Genomic DNA, 23,600 nt, shown 5'->3' with positions numbered 1-23,600 from the left:
AACACAAACAGCTCTTAAAAGAAAAAAAGACTTACTTATGCATATGAGTGGTCTATCTGCACATATGCCCGAATGAAAGAAGAGAGCATCAGATTACATTATAGATGGTTGTGGGCCACCATGAGATTGCTAGGAAGTAAGCCCCGTCCTCCGGAAGAGCAGAGAGTGCTATTTAACCACTGCCACTGAGCCGTCTGTCCAGCTCCACAACTACAACTCTTTAACAAACATATAAACAGGTCTGGGCAGAAGGCCTGGGGGTACTATGATTAACAAAGATGTGATGGAGAGGTGGGAAAGACAGAAAAATGGTAAGTGCTATGGCGAGAGGTGGGACTGGAGGTATGGTGATAGTGACAGCTGAGAGGGATGGAGGGCAGGCTGTCATTGTCTAGTAGGGTCAGTGGGATGGTGTACGACAGCTTGGAGCTTATGCAGATGCAGACTCAGCACTGGAACCTGCTTCCTGGCCATGAGATCTTTCTGGTCTCTGGGCAATGCCTGAAGACAAAGATGAGGTCCAAGAAGTCCTTGGAGGCCATGTTGGTGTCTTTGCCCCAAGCTGCTGCTGCTCTGGTTGTGCTGCCTGGCAGGAGAGGGTGGGGACTTCCTCATGTAAGATGCATGTGTAGCCACCTGAGGCCATGTTGGGGCATCCATGGCTGTGCAGCTGTTGAAGTCCATGAGTGGGTCAGTGGCCCTGACGTGGCCAAGGGCCTGTTGATATCTGTGGCCATGTTACCAAAGCCCATGGCCTGAAGCCATGGTAACATCTGTGGGCATGGAAGAGCTGGCCCCATCTCTTCCGGGGCCACGTCCTGGCTCTCCTCAGTTGATAGCCTGTGGTGTGGGTGCAGGCAGAGACAGACTCATCCTGGGGGTACAGGTGGGGTGCTCAGGCCACTAGGAATTTGACTATGCCCCAGTGAGTATATGGACAACACAAAATGGACTTGCATATATGTGTGTGTGTGTGTGTGTGTATGTGTGTGTATGTGTGTATATATATGTTCATATAAGAATATATATGTTCATATAAGAATATATATATGACTTCATAATATAAGAGTTCAAACAATAGTCATGGTTACTGTTACTATAAGACACAGCCTACATTCTTATCGGTCTTTTGCTTTAGAAATCTGTAACACCAAAACTGAGGGTGAAAATTCCTCCCAATTCCTTGCTCCTGACAGGCAAACTAGAAAACACCCCTGAATCCGCATGGGAGAAGAGGTGTGTTGACAGCATCTCTCGCTGGAGTATGGTTACCTCTGCACACCTTGGGGTTCAGAGTCACCTGTGACATCAACTAAGGATGACATTTAAACTGTCTCAGGGAAGCTGTAGCAGTTTAGGGGCTGACCAAGGTATTCGATTCACCATTTACCAAACTTCCTAGGACCTTGCTCTAAATGCCATGAACAGAAATCAGATGAGTATGACCACAGGGAGAGAGTGAGGTGAGATTAATCTTGGCAGGCTCACATGCCACATGATTGTCTTATTACTGGATTCACATTTTCTAACATTATATGATTTCCACAGGGCACCACCCATATAGAAGCATACCACAGTGCCCAATTCTTGGGATTAAATTCTATATTGGAAAAGATGAAAACCTCAAAGAGACAGACATAAAATTTACACACACACACATTAAGAAAGGTTGTCATGGCAACTTTGCTGGAAGATATGTATTTTTAAATGTAAGTAAATTTAGCATTCAAAACACATTTGCTTCTCCCTCAAAGGTTCTGTATCAAGAACATTTTAAAACTTGTTTTCAAAATCATTTCGACTCTACACTTTGAAAGCTTAACAGAACCCCATGACTATAAGAGCAGCATAGGCTTAAGAACATTTTCAAAAGATGCAAAGAGAAAAGCCTGATTCTTTTATCCCATTCCCAGAAGTCCTACCTAGGTGGCTGCCTCTACCATTTTGGTATGGCTACGCCATCAAATCCCTAGAAGATTCAGTTAAGCTCTCAAATCAACTATCTATTCACCAATGACCGTGCGACTTATGCACACTTATGCATAAGATGGGGAAGACTGTACTTAGCCAGTGCAGGAGTGCGATTAAACAATTCATACCATTCATGTGAACGGCTCATATTGCCCTCTAACAGCCTTGGCTGAATTGGAACTTGCTCTATAAACCAGGCAGGCCTCAAACTCAAAGATCTGCCTGCCTCTGCCTCCCAACTGCTAGGATCAAAGCCATGCTCGGTCACCCCCTGGCAACCCACTGAGTTTACATTGATTTGCTTGCAAGAAAGAGCACAGGTGTCTGGCTATTATTGGAGCAGGAGCAACACTCCACCGAGGACACCGCTGGAGAAAAACGGCTTGCCCAGCAGACATTCACTTTCCTTAGCTAGGATGGGAGGTCATGAGCCAATCCACCAAAATCACTTTAGCAGTTCAAAAGCCTTATTAAGATTAAATCATTCAGTCCTGCAAGTGTCTTGCTACAAGTGACAATGAAGTACTGAAGAGCCAAGAGAGAATAGTGAACAGACAACATATTTTATTCATGTTGCCAAACCTATACATTTTGTGGGTGTGGTACTGGGGTTCATACTGAGAGCCTCAAAAATGATAGATAACCGCTGAGCTCCATTTCCAGTCCAATGGTATTTCTGTGTGTGTGTGTGTGTGTGTGTGTGTGTGTGTGTGTGTGTGTGTGTTATATATGGGTTCACAGACAGTCTCTCCCTGGTCTCTCCCACAGATGAGGCTGGGCTCGCTGGCCAGCAAGGCCCAGGGATCAACTTGCCTGTGGCACCACAGCATGTCACCACACCTGACTTACCTGAGGGTGAGGGATTTCACCCAGTTCTCATGTTTCCCTGGCAAATATTTTACCAACTGCAGCTACTTTTCCAGCCCTGGAATTTCCATTAAAAAAACAAAACAAAACAATACAAAACTCTAGAAAATGAGTCTTTGTGATGCATTAATTGTGGACCTGTGAGCACACCAGGCTCAGTGGCTGCCGGTTCTGTGCTGCTCTGTTCTTGCAGCTGAGCCATTCCACACAACCTCACCTATTAGCAGTCAAGCCAGGCTCCCCTCTGGCTGAGTGAGAGATCTGATCTCTGCCTTCATCATTGCTTAGCAAACTTCACTTGCTTTAAAAGTCCCCTTATTTCCAAAGGTCTGATGACACCTGGTTTACATATCCTTCTCCAATCCTTCAGCAAGGGTCCGATCTACTAACTAAGCTAGAACAACTCAAAACCAAAACCACAGAAACGCAGGTGGGAGGGACCAGATTGAACAACTTGACAGATAGAACTTATGGAAACAAACCAACCAAGAAATTTCACCTAAAATTTGGAATATATTCCATAAATATGTGTATGTTAAAAATAAACACTACAGCATGACTACACGTCTGTAATCAAGAAAAGGAGGGTTAGAAAAGGAATACAGGCTGCACCAATTAAATTCTATATTAATTGTTCATAAATACTTTTTACAAGTATTTGATCAATAAATGCATCATAGGATAACTCAATAACTAGGATGTGTGTTTGTGTGTTCAAACACGTGCACGTTTTGTAATTTGAGATTTGTAACTCTTGGAAAGCAAAAATGAAAGTCAGTGGTGTTAAAAATAACCAGTTTGCAATCATTCCTTACTGCTTTTTGTTTGGCTTTCTTCCTGGAGCTGTCTGAAAACAAATTTACAAAGAAAGAGGAATTAAAAAAAAAGTCTAATTGTATTTATTTGTTTGTGTGTGGGTGTGCATATGTAGGTCAGCCAGAGGCTAACCTGTCCATGCCTTCTTCCCATCATGTGGGTCTCAGGATTAAACGCAGGCCATCAGGCTTGGTGGCAGGTGCCTTCACTGGCTGGGCCATCTTTAGAGCTGGAAAAAGGACTTCTTAACCAAAAAAACAAAAAATGCAACAAGCAGCAGCAGCAGCAGCAGCAACATCCGGGGCTCAGTGGTAAGGAATCTGGGGTTGGGATAACAGCTCAGTAGAAGTGTAGAAAGGAAACTCTTCATCGTTACAGCATTGTGACTAAAACTTACTAGTGCTAACGTATATTTTGAACAATTCCTAGACTATTCCCTAACTAGCTTCAGCACCACGTCTCTCACTGGAGACTGGACAGCGCTGGGGAGGGCTCTGTCCTCATCTTTTGCCCATTCATCTTACTGTGTATTTTTCTTAAACTATTTGTTTTGAATTTTTTGTTTTCGAGGTGCTGGGGGCTGAACTCGGGGCAACACACACAGGCAAGTCCTTTACCACTGAGCCAAGTTCTCAGATCCTTGACGGTTTGTGCGAGCCCTGTAATATGCGTATTTTCCTTCTCTGTCATCCGGCTTACAATTTCTTTTTTTTTTTTTTTTTTTTTTTTTTGGTAGAACTAACTTTATCTAATGGCACAAAAAAATGTTTGTTTTTGACATAAACTACCATTCATAAGTGTTTAATTTCCCCAGGACTTTAGCAGTTTTAATACAGATAGTCTGAGCCATTTGACGCAAAGACAAATGCATATAAAAATCAGAATAGACTGCAAAAGACCCACCACTGTGTTAAAATAAACCACAGGATACAGCACAGTAGTGACCTCTTGCTCTTTGTCTCCTAAGATTTGATAACGTCTTGGGGTTCTCCATACTAGGTACCTCTGACAGGATAGAGAATGGGAACTGGATCTTAGATAAATGTATATCAAAAAGGAAATAGATCTTTCTTTTTTTTTTTTCTTTTTTTTTGAGATTATATTTGTGCTTTTCTTTTTTTTTGAATTTTTTTTAATTTATTTAATACGTAATAATAATTCTTTGGTTTCCCGGTAAACATCCCCCTCCCCCCTCCCCTTCCTTATGGGTGTTCCCCTCCCAACCATCCCCCCATTGCCGCCCTCCCCCCAACAGTCTAGTTCACTGGGGGTTCAGTCTTAGCAGGACCCAGGGCTTCCCCTTCCACTGGTGCTCTTACTAGGATATTCATTGCTACCTATGAGGTCAGAGTCCAGGATCAGTCCATGCATAGTCTTTAGGTAGTGGCTTAGTCCCTGGAAGCTCTGGTTGCTTGGCATTGTTGTACATATGGGGTCTCGAGCCCCTTCAAGCTCTTCCAGTTCTTTCTCTGATTCCTTCAACGGGGGTCCTATTCTCAGTTTAGTGGTTTGCTGCTGGCATTCGCCTCTGTATTTGCTGTATTCTGGCTGTGTCTCTCAGGAGAGATCTACATCCGGCTCCTGTCGGTCTGCACTTCTTTGCTTCATCCATCTTGTCTAATTGGGTGGCAGTATATGTATGGGCCACATGTGGGGCAGGCTCTGAATGGGAGTTCCTTCAGTCTCTGTTTTAATCTTTGCCACTCTCTTCCCTGCCAAGGGTATTCTTGTTCCCCTTTTAGAGAAGGAGTGAAGCATTCACATTTTGATCATCCGTCTCGAGTTTCATTTGTTCTAGGCATCTAGGGTAATTCAAGCATTTGGGCTAATAGCCACTTATCAGTGAGTGCATACCATGTATGTCTTTCTGTGATTGGGTTACCTCACTCAGGATGATATTTTCCAGTTCCAACCATTCGCCTACGAATTTCATAAAGCCGTTGTTTTTGATAGCTGAGTAATATTCCATTGTGTAGATGTACCATATTTTCTGTATCCATTCCTCTGTTGAAGGGCATCTGGGTTCTTTCCAGCTTCTGGCTATTATAAATAAGGCTGCGATGAACATAGTGGAGCACGTGCCTTTTGTATATGTTGGGGCATCTTTTGGGTATATGCCCAAGAGAGGTATAGCTGGATCCTCAGGCAGTTCAATGTCCAATTTTCTGAGGAACCTCCAGACTGATTTCCAGAATGGTTGTACCAGTCTGCAATCCCACCAACAATGGAGGAGTGTTCCTCTTTCTCCGCATCCTCGCCAGCATCTGCTGTCACCTGAGTTTTTGATCTTAGCCATTCTCACTGGTGTGAGGTGAAATCTCAGGGTTGTTTTGATTTGCATTTCCCTTATGACTAAAGATGTTGAACATTTCTTTAGGTGTTTCTCAGCCATTCGGCATTCCTCAGCTGTGAATTCTTTGTTTAGCTCTGAACCCCATTTTTAATAGGGTTATTTGTCTCCCTGCGGTCTAACTTCTTGAGTTCTTTGTATATTTTGGATATAAGGCCTCTATCTGTTGTAGGATTGGTAAAGATCTTTTCCCAATCTGTTGGTTGCCGATTTGTCCTAACCACAGTGTCCTTTGCCTTACAGAAGCTTTGCAGTTTTATGAGATCCCATTTGTCGATTCTTGATCTTAGAGCATAAGCCATTGGTGTTTTGTTCAGGAAATTTTTTCCAGTGCCCATGTGTTCCAGATGCTTCCCTAGTTTTTCTTCTATAAGTTTGAGTGTATCAGGTTTGATGTGGAGGTCCTTGATCCACTTGGACTTAAGCTTTGTACAGGGTGATAAGCATGGATCGATCTGCATTCTTCTACATGTTGACCTCCAGTTGAACCAGCACCATTTGCTGAAAATGCTATCTTTTTTCCATTGGATGGTTTTGGCTCCTTTGTCAAAAATCAAGTGACCATAGGTGTGTGCGTTCATTTCTGGGTCTTCAATTCTATTCCATTGGTCTATCTGTCTGTCTCTGTACCAATACCATGCAGTTTTTATCACTATTGCTCTGTAATACTGCTTGAGTTCAGGGATAGTGATTCCCCCTGAAGTCCTTTTATTGTTGAGGATAGTTTTAGCTATCCTGGGTTTTTTGTTATTCCAGATGAATTTGCAAATTGTTCTGTCTAACTCTTTGAAGAATTGGATTGGTATTTTGATGGGGATTGCATTGAATCTGTAGATTGCTTTTGGTAAAATGGCCATTTTTACTATATTAATCCTGCCAATCCATGAGCATGGGAGGTCTTTCCATCTTCTGAGGTCTTCTTCAATTTCTTTCTTCAGTGTCTTGAAGTTCTTATTGTACAGATCTTTTAATTGCTTGGTTAAAGTCACACCGAGGTACTTTATATTATTTGGGTCTATTATGAAGGGTGTCGTTTTCCTAATTTCTTTCTCGGCTTGTTTCTCTTTTGTGTAGAGGAAGGCTACTGATTTATTTGAGTTAATTTTATACCCAGCCACTTTGCTGAAGTTGTTTATCAGCTTTAGTAGTTCTCTGGTGGAACTTTTGGGATCACTTAAATAAACTATCATATCATCTGCAAATAGTGATATTTTGACATCTTCTTTTCCGATCTGTATCCCCTTGACCTCCTTTTGTTGTCTGATTGCTCTGGCTAGAACTTCAAGAACTATATTGAATAAGTAGGGAGAGAGTGGGCAGCCTTGTCTAGTCCCTGATTTTAGTGGGATTGCTTCAAGTTTCTCTCCATTTAGTTTAATGTTAGCAACTGGTTTGCTGTATATGGCTTTTACTATGTTTAGGTATGGGCCTTGAATTCCTATTCTTTCCAGGACTTTTATCATGAAGGGGTGTTGAATTTTGTCAAATGCTTTCTCAGCATCTAATGAAATGATCATGTGGTTTTGTTCTTTCAGTTTGTTTATATAATGGATCACGTTGATGGTTTTCCGTATATTAAACCATCCCTGCATGCCTGGGATGAAGCCTACTTGATCATGGTGGATGATTGTTTTGATGTGCTCTTGGATTCGGTTTGCCAGAATTTTATTGAGTATTTTTGCGTGGATATTCATAAGGGAAATTGGTCTGAAGTTCTGGTTCTTCGTTGGGTCTTTGTGTGGTTTAGGTATAAGAGTAATTGTGGCTTCATAGAAGGAATTCGGGAGTGATCCATCTGTTTCAATTTTGTGGAATAGTTTGGATAATATTGGTATGAGGTCTTCTATGAAGGTCTGATAGAATTCTGCACTAAACCCGTCTGGACCTGGGCTCTTTTTGGTTGGGAGACCTTCAATGACTGCTTCTATTTCCTTAGGAGTTATGGGGTTGTTTAACTGGTTTATCTGTTCCTGATTTAACTTCGATACCTGGTATCTGTCTAGGAAATTGTCCATTTCCTGAAGATTTTCAAGTTTTGTTGAATATAGGCTTTTATAGTAAGATCTGATGATTTTTTGAATTTCCTCTGAATCTGTTGTTATGTCTCCCTTTTCATTTCTGATTTTGTTAATTTGGACACACTCTCTGGGTCCTCTCGTTAGTCTGGCTAAGGGTTTATCTATCTTGTTGATTTTCTCAAAGAACCAACTTTTGGTTCTGTTGATTCTTTCTATGGTCCTTTTTGTTTCTACTTGGTTGATTTCAGCTCTGAGTTTGATTATTTCCTGCCTTCTACTCCTCCTGGGTGTATTTGCTTCTTTTTGTTCTAGAGCTTTTAGGTGTGCTGTCAAGCTGCTGACATATGCTCTTTCCTGTTTCTTTCTGCAGGCACTCAGCGCTATGAGTTTTCCTCTTAGCACAGCTTTCATTGTGTACCATAAGTTTGGGTATGTTGTACCTTCATTTTCATTAAATTCTAAAAAGTTTTTAATTTCTTTCTTTATTTCTTCCTTGACTAGGTTATCATTGAGTAGAGCATTGTTCAATTTCCACGTATATGTGGGCATTCTTCCCTTATTGTTATTGAAGACCAGTTTTAGGCCGTGGTGGTCTGATAGCACGCATGGGATTATTTCTATCTTTCTGTACCTGTTGAGGCCCGTTTTTTGACCAATTATATGGTCAATTTTGGAGAAAGTACCATGAGGAGCTGAGAAGAAGGTATATCCTTTTGCTTTAGGATAGAATGTTCTATAAATATCTGTTAAGTCCATTTGGCTCATGACTTCTCTTAGTCTGTCTACGTCTCTGTGTAATTTCTGTTTCCATGATCTGTCCATTGATGAGAGTGGGGTGTTGAAATCTCCCACTATTATTGTGTGAGGTGCAATGTGTGTTTTGAGCTTTAGTAAGGTTTCTTTTACGTATGTAGGTGCCCTTGTATTTGGGGCATAGATATTTACGATTGAGAGTTCATCTTGGTGGATTTTTCCTTTGATGAATATGAAGTGTCCTTCCTTATCTTTTTTGATGACTTTTAGTTGGAAATTGATTTTATTTGATATTAGAATGGCTACTCCAGCTTGCTTCTTCTGACCATTTGCTTGGAAAGTTTTTTCCAGCCTTTCACCCTGAGGTAGTGTCTGTCTTTGTCTCTGAGGTGTGTTTCCTGTAGGCAGCAGAATGCAGGGTCCTCGTTGCGTATCCAGTTTGTTAATCTATGTCTTTTTATTGGGGAGTTGAGGCCATTGATGTTGAGAGATATTAAGGAATAGTGATTATTGCTTCCTGTTATATTCATATTTGGATGTGAGGTTATGTTTGTGTGCTTTTCTTCTCTTTGTTTTGTTGCCAAGACGATTAGTTTCTTGCTTCTTCTAGGGTATAGCTTGCCTCCTTATGTTGGGCTTTACCCTTTATTATCCTTTGTAGTGCTGGATTTGTAGAAAGATATTGTGTAAATTTGGTTTTGTCATGGAATATCTTGGTTTCTCCATCTATGTTAATTGAGAGTTTTGCAGGATACAGTAACCTGGGCTGGCACTTGTGTTCTCTTAGGGTCTGTATGACATCTGTCCAGGATCTTCTGGCCTTCATAGTTTCTGGCGAAAAGTCTGGTGTGATTCTGATAGGTCTGCCTTTATATGTTACTTGACCTTTTTCCCTTACTGCTTTTAATATTCTTTCTTTATTTTGTGCGTTTGGTGTTTTGACTATTATGTGACGGGAGGTGTTTCTTTTCTGGTCCAATCTATTTGGAGTTCTGTAGGCTTCTTGTATGCCTATGGGTATCTCTTTTTTTAGGTTAGGGAAGTTTTCTTCTATGATTTTGTTGAAGATATTTACTGGTCCTTTGAGCTGGGAGTCTTCACTCTCTTCTATACCTATTATCCTTAGGTTTGATCTTCTCATTGAGTCCTGGATTTCCTGTATGTTTTGGACCAGTAGCTTTTTCCGCTTTACATTATCTTTGACAGTTGAGTCAATGATTTCTAGGGAATCTTCTGCTCCTGAGATTCTCTCTTCCATCTCTTGTATTCTCTTGGTGAGGCTTCTATCTACAACTCCTTGTCTCTTCTTTTGATTTTCTATATCCAGGGTTGTTTCCATGTGTTCTTTCTTGATTGCTTCTATTTCCATTTTTAATTCCTTCAACTGTTTCATTGTGTTTTCCTGGAATTCTTTCAGGCATTTTTGCGATTCTTCTCTGTAGGCTTCTACTTGTTCTCTAAGGGAGTTCTTCACGTCTTTCTTGAAGGCCTCTAGCATCATGATCAAATATGATTTTGAAACTAGATCTTGCTTTTCTGGTGTGTTTGGATATTCCATGTTTGTTTTGGTGGGAGAATTGGGCTCCGATGATGGCATGTAGTCTTGGTTTCTGTTGCTTGGGTTCCTGCGCTTGCCTCCTGCCATCAGATTATCTCTAGTGTTACTTTGTTCTGCTATTTCTGACAGTAGCTAGACTGTCCTATAAGCCTGTGTGTCAGGAGTGCTGTAGACCTGTTTTCCTGTTTTCTTTCAGCCAGTTATGGGGACAGAGTGTTCTGCTTTCGGGCTTGTAGTTTTTCCTCTCTACAGGTCTTTAGCTGTTCCTGTGGGCCTGTGTCTTGAGTTCACCAGGCAGGTCACTTGCAGGGGAAAAGTTGGTCCTACCTGAGGTTCCGAGGCTCAAGTGTGCTCGTGGGGTACTGCCTAAGTCCTCTCCGCGGCGGCAGCAACCGGGAAGATCTGCGCCGCTCTTTCTGGGAGCCTCCGTGCACCAGGGTTCCAGATGGCGTTTGGCGTTTTCCTCTGGCGTCTGGATGTGCGCAGAGTGCAGTCTCTTCTGGTTTCCCAGGCGTGTCTGCCTCTCTGTAGGTTTAGCTCTCCCTCCCACGGGATTTGGGTGCAGAGAACTGTTTATCCGGTCTGTTTCCTTCAGGTTCCGGCGGTGTCTCAGGCGCAGGGGTCCTGCCGCTCCTGGGCCCTCCCCTACGGGAACCCAGAGGCCTTATACAGTTTCCTCTTGGGCCAGGGATGTGGGCAGGGGTGGGCAGTGTTGGTGGTCTCCTCCACTCTGCAGCCTCAGGAGTGCCCAACTGACCAGGCGGTGAGGTCTCTCTCCCACGGGGTTTGGGAGCAGAGAGCCGGCTTACAATTTCTACAGCCATCTGTTTTCTTCTCCCCAATCTCGCTTTGGGTGTGGTTTTGACTCCTGCCTTACTCTTTCTTACTAAAGCGTTCATTTTGTGTTCTTATGACATCGTAGTTAATTCCCAACTTGGGAATTCTGTTTCTCTGCACGAACAGCAGAATTTATCATAGTAGTGTGAGATTTCCAGAAAAACACAGTTTGTCACATACGAGGGGCACTGGCTCTGAAACATTCAGAAGCAACCGTGCTGCTCCCCAGTGATTCTGAGCTGACTGACATGCTGAGCCGCCTGCGAGCCTTTAGCTGACTGCTCAGTAACGTGAGAGCAGGTGCTAGACAGAATGCCTAGGGTCGCACTAAAGCCTAACGAGGACGGTTAAGACGCATTAATGCTAGAAAACAAAAACAACCCTCCAAATAGAATGATAGGTGATTTATTAGAAATGCGAAAAGCAACGTTGTGTTTCTCTTTTATGAATATCCAGAAAACGTGATTCTCCAGCTTGCACAAAAGACTTCTCTAAGATTACTCATCTGCGAGATCAAACTAAGAACATCAAGTTTAAAAAATGGCTTAGCCAGGAGGTGGTGGCACATGACTTTGATCCCAGCACTCTGGAGGCAGGGGCAGGTGGCTCTCTGTGAGTTTGAGGCCAGCTTGGTCTAAAGAGTGAGTTCCAGAGTAGCCAGGGCTATACAGAGAAACCCCGTCTCAAAAGCCATTGCCCCCCAATAATAATAAAAATTAAAAAATGGCTTAGATGATGATGCAAATTAAAAGAAAATCAAACTTTCCTATTAAAGTTGTCAATATAAGTATAAACATATATCATACATTAAGAAATTTTGACATATAAAAATCCAAATTTATATCACAAAAGGATACTGGGTTTATAAAGGAACTCAGCACATTCTAACTGGGCATTTCCCTTCATATTCTTAACAGACTTTAAGTGCATAAACGTCTAGTGTCTTTCGGAGACAGTGATCCAAGCTTCCTCCCTGCAGGACGTGACCAGTTCATACTTCATTTCAAAAACTTGTCTGTCTACAGCAAGCAGATGTAGCTTCTTCAGCAACACACTCACAAGCACTGTGGTCACCACGTAAGCAAACCTGGTCCGGAAGAGAGCCAACTGGTTACGAAGGGTTAAAAAGTTGACATTAAGAATTATAGAGCTTGGCCTCATTAAGAGAGCATCTAATTCCGAGCAGATGGGCATGCCATCCTTCATTCCCCAACGCCATCTTGTCATTTACCTCAGTTCTGGACATTCCCATGTGCCTGAGAAGCCAAGAGAAGAAAACACTTTCATCACTGGCTCGTCAGCAAAGCGGTCTGGATCAAACCTACACGGAAAATTCGAGGTCACCACAAGACAGATCCACCTATGCCTTATACATCAACATTAAATGCATGGTTGTAAGAGTTTATATCTTCTGCAGTCACATTATAGTTTACTGTGCTTCCAAACCATCGACCACACAGAAGATGCTTAATCTCTTGCTGTTTATGCATGTTACCTCTAAATGATAAAAAAGAAAAAAGAAAAAATTCTTCAGAGCCAGAGATCCAGCCTTCATGAAACACAAGGATGAGTCAAATACCAGATAATATCTGAATAAAATCCAGACCACCAGATCAACATGTAAGTAATGACTTCACATTGTTCCACTATTAAAATTAGGGATTCAAGCCCTGAAATATCATTTGTAATTTATACTGTATCCATACCTATTATAAGTGAAAGATATTAAGAGGTTAAGAAAGGTCTTTTAACTTTAGACTTGCCTTGTCAAACATGCCTGGAGAAATAGAAACATTAAAAAGAACACATGTAAGTTCCTTTTAATTAGATGTTTTTTAAAAGATCTACACTGAGTTAGGAAAGAGGAGCATGGACACATGCTAGTGGGGCAGGTAGACACCTGTCCTTCCAAAACACAGGAAACAGGTGTGGGGCAGGTGGACACCTGTCCTTTTAATACACAGGAAACAGGTGTATGGCAGGTGGACACCTGTCATTCCAAGACATAGGAAACAGGTGTAGGGCAGGTGGACACCTATCCTTCCAATACACAGGAAACAGGTGTAGGGCAGGAGGACACCTGTCCATCCAATATACAGGAAACAGGTGTAGGGCAGGCGGACACCGTTTTGTTTTGTTTTGTTTTGTTTTGTTTCGTTTGAGACAGGGTTTCTCTAGGTAACCCTGATTACCCTGGAACTCACTCTGTAGACCAGGCTGGCCTCAAACTCAGAGATCCACCTGCTTCTGCCTCCAGACTTCTGGGATTAAAGGTGTGTGCTACCCATGGGTGAGAGAGAAATCCCCCTCTCCAACCCCCGCAGACATCACCAGCTGTGGCACTTGGGTGAGCTAGCTGGGGCAGTGCCACAGAGCTTGCCCTGGTGATATAGGTGGGTTCAGAGAAGCTGATGGGCTGACCAACTCAGCTATTACCCAGGCTTGAATCCAGGGCTTTGAGTTGGCCCACCCTAACATCTACCCTTCTATGATCTGCTGAAGTACATGAAGGGACCAGTCCTACAGATCCAAAGCTGAAGGATCTCCATGACATAGGGCAACAACAGGATAGCCAAGAAGAGGCCAGGTAAGGATCCAGTATTGATAAGTGTGGCAGAACCCAGAGCCTCGAACCAGACCAACAACTCACTGAAATAAACATCTGTAAGCAAAGATGTTTGGACAAAGGGTATACTGAGAGACACACTGAAACTTCCACAACTAGATTCTCTCTCTCTCTCTCTCTCATTTTCTTTTGAGGGGGAGGTTGGAAGGATGGAGGGTGGATATGAAGGAACGGGGAGATGAGTGGGAGCAGAGTGCATGATGTGAAATTCACAAAGAATAAAAGGTTCAAAAAAAGGCATACACCACTACTGCCTAGCTTGTATTGAGATTCTAGTGAGCACATTTAAGAGCAATGTTGCAAATTATTAAAACGTCAGCATTTGCAATATGCCAGAAGTCATATTTGTTGCATTAATCTGACTTATAGATGGTCTTGGGTGGTGTGTGCAATTAAAAGACTTGAAGGCCAACAGTGGTCAGATGTTGGGGTTCTGTCTCTATTGTCAAAGCTGTGTAAATGCAACCTTTCTAGCCAATCTCTCCATCTGTAGAGCGCTCAGCTCACTGGACTCTGGGAGACTTAAGTAGGATCAGGTAAAAAAAACAAAAATGATTTGTATCAGAGGACCAGGAAGTCTGCAGTGAAATCTCTACAACATAGCTGCCTGACAAGCCCTGACCAATTCTGACAGTTGACCTTCCCAAGATAGGGAACCCATCACCAGGCCCCACTGCCACATGAGACCAAGGAAATATCAACTGCTGCAAGTGGAAGAATTAGTCTGCTCTGGGGATGAGTTCTCTGTCCAACACCCAGAGCAGGCATTAGAAACATGTCCATGGGGGTTGGGGATTTAGCTCAGTGGTAGAGCGCTTGCCTAGGAAGCACAAGGCCCTGGGTTCGGTCCCCAGCTCTGAAAAAAAGAACCAAAAAAAAAAAAAAAAAAAAAAAGAAACGTGTTCATGCAGGCAGCCCAGGATGGACGCTGCAGGCTGTGTTTGTGCTGATTCTTTGATTTTCATGTGCAGCAACAAAGGTCACAGAAGAGGAAGACAGCGGAGGGATAGAAGACAGGAGAGGGAGAAGAAAATGTATTTATATTTTAATTAAATTAAAAACAAGCAAAAAAAAAAAAAAAGCAAAATGTTTAGCATAGCACCTGGCCTTGAGTGCTGTACACACAAATTGGTCAATACTTGTTACCCAGTAGGTGCTTTGCTAAGTACTGTACCAATTATCACTTTGTGCTTGTCCACACCTGAGACATGGGAATTATTCCCTTTCTGCTCAAAGGGCTGAGGCAGCAAGCTTGTTCCGTGGGGAGCAACATATTCCTGGGTGAAATGACCCAATACTGGAGCCAAAGGAGCTGAGTCCGAAGATTATTGTTTTCTTTCCTGTTCTTCTCTCCTTTCCTTCTGAGACAAGCCCTCCTGATGTAGCCCAGGCTAGACTCCAACTCACAATCCTCCTACCTTATTACTTCCAAAATGATAAGATTATAGACGACACACACCACCAGGCCCATGAGTATTCCGACTTCTTATTTTGTTCTTAACAAATATGTAAAGTTATAGTCTTAGGCATTTATAAAAAATACAAAATACTGGTTCAAACAAAAATAGCACAAATGTTCATAGTGGCTTCGTTTGTAATATTAAAAACTAATATTAACCCAATATTCTTCTGTAGGTTGATGGCATACAAACTCCATTTAATGGAATATTACTCCACCATGAAAAAAACATGTTGTAATTTACACGAATCTCAAAGGCATCAAATTTCAGGAGGGAAAAGTCAACCCACCCCCTTCACTCTGTGTGCAAGGTCCTGGTTTAGAGCCTCAGCACCAACAAATGAATTTGCATGCCCGTCCTTGGAGCGAGGCTACACCAGCAGACCTTCCCTTGGGATTTGCATCTCCATGCATCTTTTCCCAGGGTGGTAAATCCAGGCCCACCACCCTGTGGCTTTGCTGACTCCGCTTTGCTCTCCCACCGCACACGGGACACCCAGCACAATTTCTAGATCCTATGAAAGAGCTGTATAAGCGACATCTTCTTTTCTAAAAAATGTATCAAGACTAAAGGACAGTTATAGAATCAGATAACTATATGGATTATGAGACACAAGTGATAATAAAAGAGATAAAACCAAAAATCAAAATAGATACTCTAACATGTCTGATAATTCAGCATTTGGAAGGCTGAGGCCGGGGGATCATAAGTTCAAGGCTAGCATGAGTTCAAGGCTAGCAAGGTCTTGCCTTAAGAATAAATAGATAAGGGGTTGGGGATTTAGCTCAGTGGTAGAGCGCTTGCCTAGCAAGCGCAAGGTCCTGGGTTCGGTCCCCAGCTCCGGAAAAAAAGAAAAAAGAAAAAAAAAAAAAGAATAAATAGATAAAGGAGGTGGGGGAGAGGAGGAAAATGGGTGGATAGAGGAAGGAGACGATGAAAGGAAAGCAACAAAGAAGACAGGGTGGGGTGCTTCCCCACCTCATGGCACTAGCACATACATCAGAAAGGGAACAAAATATGCGCACACATAGAAACCAGCAATCGTAAAGACATAGCACCATTTCATACTTGTGTGGTGATGGCCAAGTGCTGGCGTCCTGAAGAACCACTCCGAGGGCATAAAGGACGAGCGTCTAAAACACAAAACAGTTCAATTAATCGAGCGCAACAAACACAACAAGTCACCTGAAAGTGTGTCTACTTGCAAAGTGACAAGATCAGCAGTAGCCACCATCTTGGTGACCTTACGACGACAGAGCAAGCCATATCTTCTAGGCAAGTAGACTTCGCATGCATGCCACACAAGAGCTGGAGGCCATAGAGGAAAAGCCAGACTTAACTGTGAAATTAAAAACCTGAAAATGACCGTGAGCATCAGTGGAAGAGGATGATAACCACTCGCTACACAGCCGCCGGCCGGCCGAGTGACACACAGACAGCTCACTAGGAAGAAGAAGAGGCTGAGAAGAGCGGGCGTTCAAAGACAGAATTCAAGAGAAAAGCAAACTGCTAATGCACGGATGAAAAGCCATTCCATCTTTCTAATGATCAGGAAGAAGCAAATGAAACAATGAGATGATTCACATATGATTCATAAAATATGCAGAAGACTCGTGAGTCCAAAGTGGTGAGGAACTGGAGAGGAAAAATTATTTATTTATTTATTTATTTATTTATTTATTTATTTTGTGATAGGAATCAAACTCAGGGGCTCACTGAACTATACCCTCAGTCTTAAATGGATTTTATGATTCAGTTACTTAGTTGATTAGTTAGTTAGCTTTTGTGCTAAGGACTGACCTCTGTGCAAGCTAGGAAATTATCACTCAGTCACACACATCCCTAACTCTGAAAAGGATTACTATCCTTACTAGTAAAGTATAAATCACCTTTTACAAGATTTAATTATTAATTAAATAACTCATTTGTTAGTGCTGAGGCTCTAAACTAGGACCTTGCACCCAGTAGGTCAACAGCTCTACCTGAGCTAACTTCATTCCCTATTTGTAACACATGCCTTTCAATCCAAACATTCCATTTCCTTGCTATGTAGCCCAGGCTGACCTCTAACACAGGATGTATTGCAGGATGTCTTCAAACCTATGGCAATCCTCTGACCTCAGGCTCTCAAGTACTGGAATTATAAACATGCACCACCATGCCCAGCTTCCAAAACTCCATGTCTAAGGCATTAGCCAATACCTATTCAGCTGTACGATTTGTAATGATAGAAAGAGAATGTCAGTCTAAATCTTCACTAGAGAGACTGCACACACAGCAGAACACTATATAGCTGTTCAAATGAATTGGATCTCCATCAAGTGCCAGTTCTATTATATGCTCAATAGAAAAGAATGAAAGAACAACATATTAATTTTAAGATTTCATATTAACACCTAATTTCAAGAAGTATTTATCATTACTGTGGGATATGCAGGTGTGATTATGGGTGTCCTGTGGCACATGTGTGGGATAAGGGTTCAACTCGTTGGCATCAGTTCTCTCCTTCCGCCTTTATATGAGTTCGGGGAATTAAACTCAGGTTGCCAGCCTTGACCAGCAGGTGTGTTATCTGCTGAGTATTCTTACCAGCTGTTAAATTGAGTTTCTAGATAAATTCGTATACATGGTCATGCACACTCAGCACAACAATCACACACACAATTGCACAAAAACACAGACTATCCACAGCAGAACAGACAGAGGAGGAGAGCTAACAGAAACCCACACACTCTACCACAGAAGACACCGCTATACAGCCGGAGGGCTGGGATCCAGTGATGGCCGCCACACAATGAGTGCATGAGAACTTTGGTGCTCCTTATTGCAAAATGCTTTGTTCTGGCATTTTTTTTAACTTTCTGGTCTTTAGTTTGTATATCATGGTTTCCAATCTGTGTTTTTATTGTTTGGTTTGTGTGTCTGTGTCTGTGTCTGTGTTGTGAATGTGGATTTTTGTGCTTTACCTTCGAGCTGTTTGTTTATTTATTCTGACTTGTTCGCTTCCTTATTTGCCAGTTTGTTTTCTGTGAGAAAAGGAAGACCAGGGAATTGGAAGGACTGGGAAGGACATGGGAGCAGATGAGGGGAGGAAATTGTGACTGGAGTATATCGTATGGAAAACATTATTTTCAATTAAAAGGAATAAAAATAAAAGCACATACCAAAGTAGTTGGGGACGAACTGGGTTAAATATACCAAACCCTTCCTACCTCCTTAGGAATAATGAATGGACCCACTTTTCCTTCGATATCTTGAAGCTGGGCAGAAACTGGAGTTAGTTTGGCAGTCCGAACGGTTTCACAAAGTACTTGCTGGCAATATCTGTTTTTAAAATAAACAAACAAACAGATGTGATGTCAATAAACATGGCAAGCAATTGCAGAACGGTCAAAACCCACATGAGGAGGCTGGAGAGATGAGTCAGAGCTTCAGAACACTGATGGCTTTCAGAGGACCCAGGTTTGGGTTCCAGGACCAAATGTAGTTCCTCAGTCTGTAACTGCAGTTCCTGGGATCTGGGTAATTTCCTTTTCTTTTTGTGGACATTTGATTAAGACAAAACTCAGGGTTTTCTCTGATGCCCAGAGACTGTAGGATGGTCTGAGACTGCTTCCAGGTCGGTACCTGTCTATTAAACTGGCCAAGTGACTCCAGTGTGCAGCCACAGACCCAGTAGCAATTCAGTGAATGGGTGGGAGAGAAGTAAGCGGCAAGGCCTTCCATGGCATTAATGCCCCCTTTTCTAGAGTTTCAGATCCGTGAAACCGTGTGGTACAGAGGTCTTTGCACTTTGTCTCTTTCAATTAATTAACGAAGTTTTTCTATGTGGCTGTATGTACTGACCCTGTTTTTCTATTAACTAGAGCCTTCCTTGGTATGGCAATATTACAATTTGCTAATTTTTCTACCAGTTGGTAAACATCTAGACTGCTTCCAGCTCTTGTGTGTTTGCAATATACAGCTACTCACATCTGCACAGGTCTTGAGGAATTTAAGTCATGTAGAGAGAGGCTGGGTGTATGCTTAACATTATAAAGGTCTACCATGGCATTTCCCAGTGTGCCTTTGCTGTTTTATATTTACCAGGATCCAACAGGGCACCCAGGTACTGAGGCAGGCAATGGGGTGGGGAAGAGGTATTGGGGGGGGCGCTCATAGCCAAAGCTGATTGCCTTAGCTGCTTCTGCAGCCATTGTGTGGCCAAAAGCTGCTTAGTGTGGCAATTTCTACTTTCTTTAACTCTTGGCTGTTAAGCCACTGGCTTCTGGCAATTTAACTCCTGCTGATAGCAGAGGGGGTGGGTGGAAGACTAAGAAAAAAAAAGCTTAGTTATTTGAGCTGTTTTCTCTTGGCTCAGGGACCCCTAGCAGGCCAGGTAAGAGGCTTGGAGGTTGTTAACTCTTCGTGAGACAAAGAGAAAAGAAAAGGAAGAAAGAGAGAAAGTCAAGCATATACATAAACACATAACACACACTTTGGATGGGTTCTACCACCTGTTTCATCAACTCTACAAGTGTTCATGTATACTTACATACATACATACACATATACCTACACATGTATGTATGTACATTGACATAGACAGACAGACATATACATATATACATTTGGTGGATCTAGCAGAGCCCCAAAAGCCACACTTTATTTCTTCTCTCAGCCTTTTTATACCTTCTTAGACAAAAGTTCTTTATACAATTACTTTGTAGGTACAATGTTACACAAAAAGGAGTTACAGAAGGAAGTTGATAGTAAGTTCAAAGCAGTGTTTCACTCTATAAACTCATTATAAGTTCAAAGCCACAGTTTTTCATGGCACTGCTTTATTATAGTACACACCTGTGGCTTCATCCTTGGACCTGACCTAGAACGAATGTTTTCCCTTGAGCGCATATCTGTTCCAAGCCTATTTCTTTCTCTTCTAGTGCACTTATGAAAATTCATTGTATTCCTTATTATGCAACCTTTACTTACTATTCCATGAGGAGGGGACACATTCTATTCTTGATTCTTTATTATATCTTTCTGGCAAAACAACTATGACCATCTCCTTAAACTTTTTTCTTAAGATTATTTGAATCAAATCAGGAATGCTATAATTAATTTATCTAGCATTAATTCATGAAAGTTCATCTTCATGTTGATTGGCAGGGAATTTGTCCAATAGGGTGAGTTGATGCCCTGGAATCATTAGGCATTGTAATAGTGACAGGAAAGGGATATCAGCAATCCTGGGATGAAGTCTCTGAGGACCTTGCATCTCAGAGTTCACCCATCACAGTCATGCAAAACAGTGGGCCATCTCTCCACAACTCAATTGCTTGCCATAGCCTTTCCTGGATGGCTTCTGACACGAATTCCTATGTCCACATGCTTGACCACATTGCTACTATTTATAGGATAACTGACAGGTTACCTAAAGTGACTTTATTGTTTTAATGTGGCACAATAGGTGCATAGTCTTGATTTTATTGTAGAGTTTTGTTTTTTTTTTTTTTTGAGCTGGGGACCAAACCCAGGGCTTTGCGCTTCCTAGGTAAGCGCTCTACCACTGAGGCAAATCCCCAGCCCCCATAGTCTTGATTTTAAATTTAGTATTTTGTGTAGGTATTGTTTGCATGTACATCTATGCACCACATCAGTGTATACTGACTATAGAGGCCAGAGGAGGGCACTGGATCCCTGAATACTGCAGTTACAGATCATTGTGAGCCACACGTGGGTTCCGAAAATCAAACCTGGGTCCCTTGGAGGAGCAGCCAGTGCTCTTAACTGCTGAGCCATCTCTCCAGCTCCCAGAACTACTTTTATGATTTTAGACATGAGATTAAATTGTCCATTAAAATCTGTAATTAAAAGGGGTTGGGGATTTAGCTCAGTGGTAGAGCGCTTGCCTAGCAAGCACAAGGCCCTGGGTTCGGTCATCAGCTCCGGAAAAAAAAAAAATCTGTAATTAAAGTGTGGTGTGTGTCATTGTGATCCCAGCACTCAGGAGGACTTTGCCTTTAAAAGCAGTGCTTGCTGCTCAGCCAGGCTGTGCACCTCACAACTACCAGCAACTCCAGCTCCAAGGGACGCAACTCCCTCTTCTGGTCCCCGCAGGCACACACATGCATGTGCACAAACACTCGCACAGACACAGATGCATATACATTTTAGCTTTTTTTTTTTTTTTTTTTTTTTTAACAAGATAGGATCTCACTATGGAGTTCTGGCTGTCCTAGAATTGACTATGTAGACCAGGCTGGTCTGGGACTCACAGATCCCTGTCTCTCCTGCCTCTCAAGTGCTGGAATTAAAGATGTGTACCACTATGCCTGGCTAAATTATTTTTAAAAAAATAAATGGAAACAAATGAAAATCTATGTAGATCTATGTAAATATTTTTAGATTCTATTCTGTTGTAAATATATAGAAATAATTTAAGATCCTACATACCTTTCCTACATACTAGCATAAGCTTTATGTTATAAATAAACCACCCGATGTTTGCCTTTTAATGATTTTTTTCCTTTCGTTGTAATCTTACCTGAGCTGCTCGATTTTCTCTGAAGTAATAGGACCCTTCCCCAAAACGTGGTCTACCTCCTTGTGTAGCTTCTTCTGAACTTCTTCAGCTGTTGTTAGGAAGTGAATGGCCCAGGTACACACTACAGAAAAAGTATATTAGTAATAAAGAAAATAGCTACTGCATAATTTTTTGGTATAAAATAAAAAAAAAAAATCTACCCCTTCCACACACCCTCACCATGCCATGGTACATAAATGTTACTAAAAATGAAAATGAAATTATTTACAGAATTTGAGTTTCTTCAAACAGAACACAAATATGTATAGAAGATGGCAAACTACACAGAGCTATCAAGACACCAGCCTTCTGCAGCCTGACAGGAAACTCACAGACTCACACATCCTACCTAGGGTTAGCAAGACCAGACAGGGAGGGGAGGGCTGAATGCGGGAGCTCTGTTTCAGTTGCACGAGCTAAAAACCTGACCTCATCAGCTTCTCTCCTCAGAAGCGCCAATGAAATGATTCCTTCAAATCAAAGGAGTGGGAGATTTGCATAGACAACAACATTAAATATTTTTAGACTTTTAATAATTAATTATTGCTCTGGCTATTGGCTCCCCAAACCACCTGAGAGTTTATTGGTGCTGTAATGTCCAGAGAGTCTGAATCTCCAGGTTGGGGTAAGGGCCACTCACCTGCACTATCTAAAAAAACAACAATAACAACTTTAATTGTATTTATTACTCTATTTTCTATGTATCTATGTGTGTGTGTATGGTGTATGTATGTGGAATGTGTGTGTGTGTGTGTTCGTGTGTGTGTGTGTGTGTGTGTGTGTGTATAAGCATGTTGATATGCCTGTGGAGTTCATGACCTGTAAGACTCCATTTTCTCCTTCCACTATGTGGATTCCTGGGACTGGATTCAGGTCAGCAGCTTGGTGGCCAGAGCCTTTAGCCTCTGAGCCATCTCACTGGCTGCCATCTGCACTTTAATAACTACTCAGACATCCAAGCCCGAGGGTCACTGGCTCATGGCTCAGGCCTGGTTTCAGCTGGCTGATGAATTATTTTTACAAGGTAAATGGAGCACAGAGCAGAGGAAAAAAAGTAGCTATGCTGCCTAAGCTACATCCTCTCCCTAGGATATGGTAAGCAACAGTAGCTACAGTTCCAGCCTTTCTATCCCAATCCCAGCCGCTCTGAACCGTGTATAGCTATTGTTTACTTCACCTTATACAATTACCTTGCTCTTCTAGAGTAAGGAATGACTCAAATTAACTTATCATCATCATCATCATTAATTATTATTACTACAGTGCTGGTGATCAAACTAAGGCCTTGTGTGTGCAAGGCAAGTGTTAAAAGCTACAATTACAAAACCCCAAGTTAACCTTTTAAAAATGTCTGTTTGATTCAGTTATTAACTCTAAAAATCAATTAATTATTCAAGAGTAACTGGCTATGTCCTTAACTTTCCCTACACACCATGGCTGTCCTAGACCTTGTTCTGTAGACTAGGCTGGCCTTAAACTCCCAGAGATCCACCTGCCTCTGCCTCCCAAGTATAGGGACTAAAGGTGTACACCACAACGTAGAGTAGCTTGGCATTTCTATTTCACAAATGATATGTAAACATATGTAATTTAAAATATATATTAAAATATGCGGTAAAAGTTTATGATATGTTTCTATATACTACTGAAAGGATTCAGTAAGGATTTGCAGAGTGGTCACCCATATGTCCAGCTGATTCCACTATCACTTAAAACTAATAAAACATATGTGTATGTATAAATGCCTAATAATTTCAATCATTGTTGGTGGTAGGG

The 23,600-nt window shown here is 41.9% G+C and overlaps 1 protein-coding gene across 4 annotated transcripts in view; it reads right to left on the bottom strand.

Moving 5' to 3' along the window:
- Positions 1-11,559: 11,559 nt before the first annotated feature.
- Cyp20a1 (cytochrome P450, family 20, subfamily a, polypeptide 1) overlaps positions 11,560-23,600 on the bottom strand; it is a 49,306-nt gene continuing 37,265 nt past the window's right edge. For all 4 annotated transcript variants that reach the window (XM_017596467.3, XM_017596468.3, NM_199401.1 and 1 more), the window contains 5 exon segments: positions 21,786-21,906; positions 18,469-18,580; positions 16,325-16,389; positions 12,402-12,491; positions 11,560-12,257 (listed from right to left, as the gene is read on the bottom strand). In XM_017596467.3, coding sequence (XP_017451956.1) covers positions 12,107-12,257; positions 12,402-12,491; positions 16,325-16,389; positions 18,469-18,580; positions 21,786-21,906 — 539 coding nt within the window. In that variant the 3' untranslated portion in view covers positions 11,560-12,106.

Source organism: Rattus norvegicus, chromosome 9 (genome assembly GCF_036323735.1).
Source record: "Rattus norvegicus strain BN/NHsdMcwi chromosome 9, GRCr8, whole genome shotgun sequence".
Taxonomy (NCBI): Eukaryota; Metazoa; Chordata; class Mammalia; order Rodentia; family Muridae; genus Rattus; species Rattus norvegicus.
This window is presented reverse-complemented; position numbering and strand designations above follow the sequence as displayed.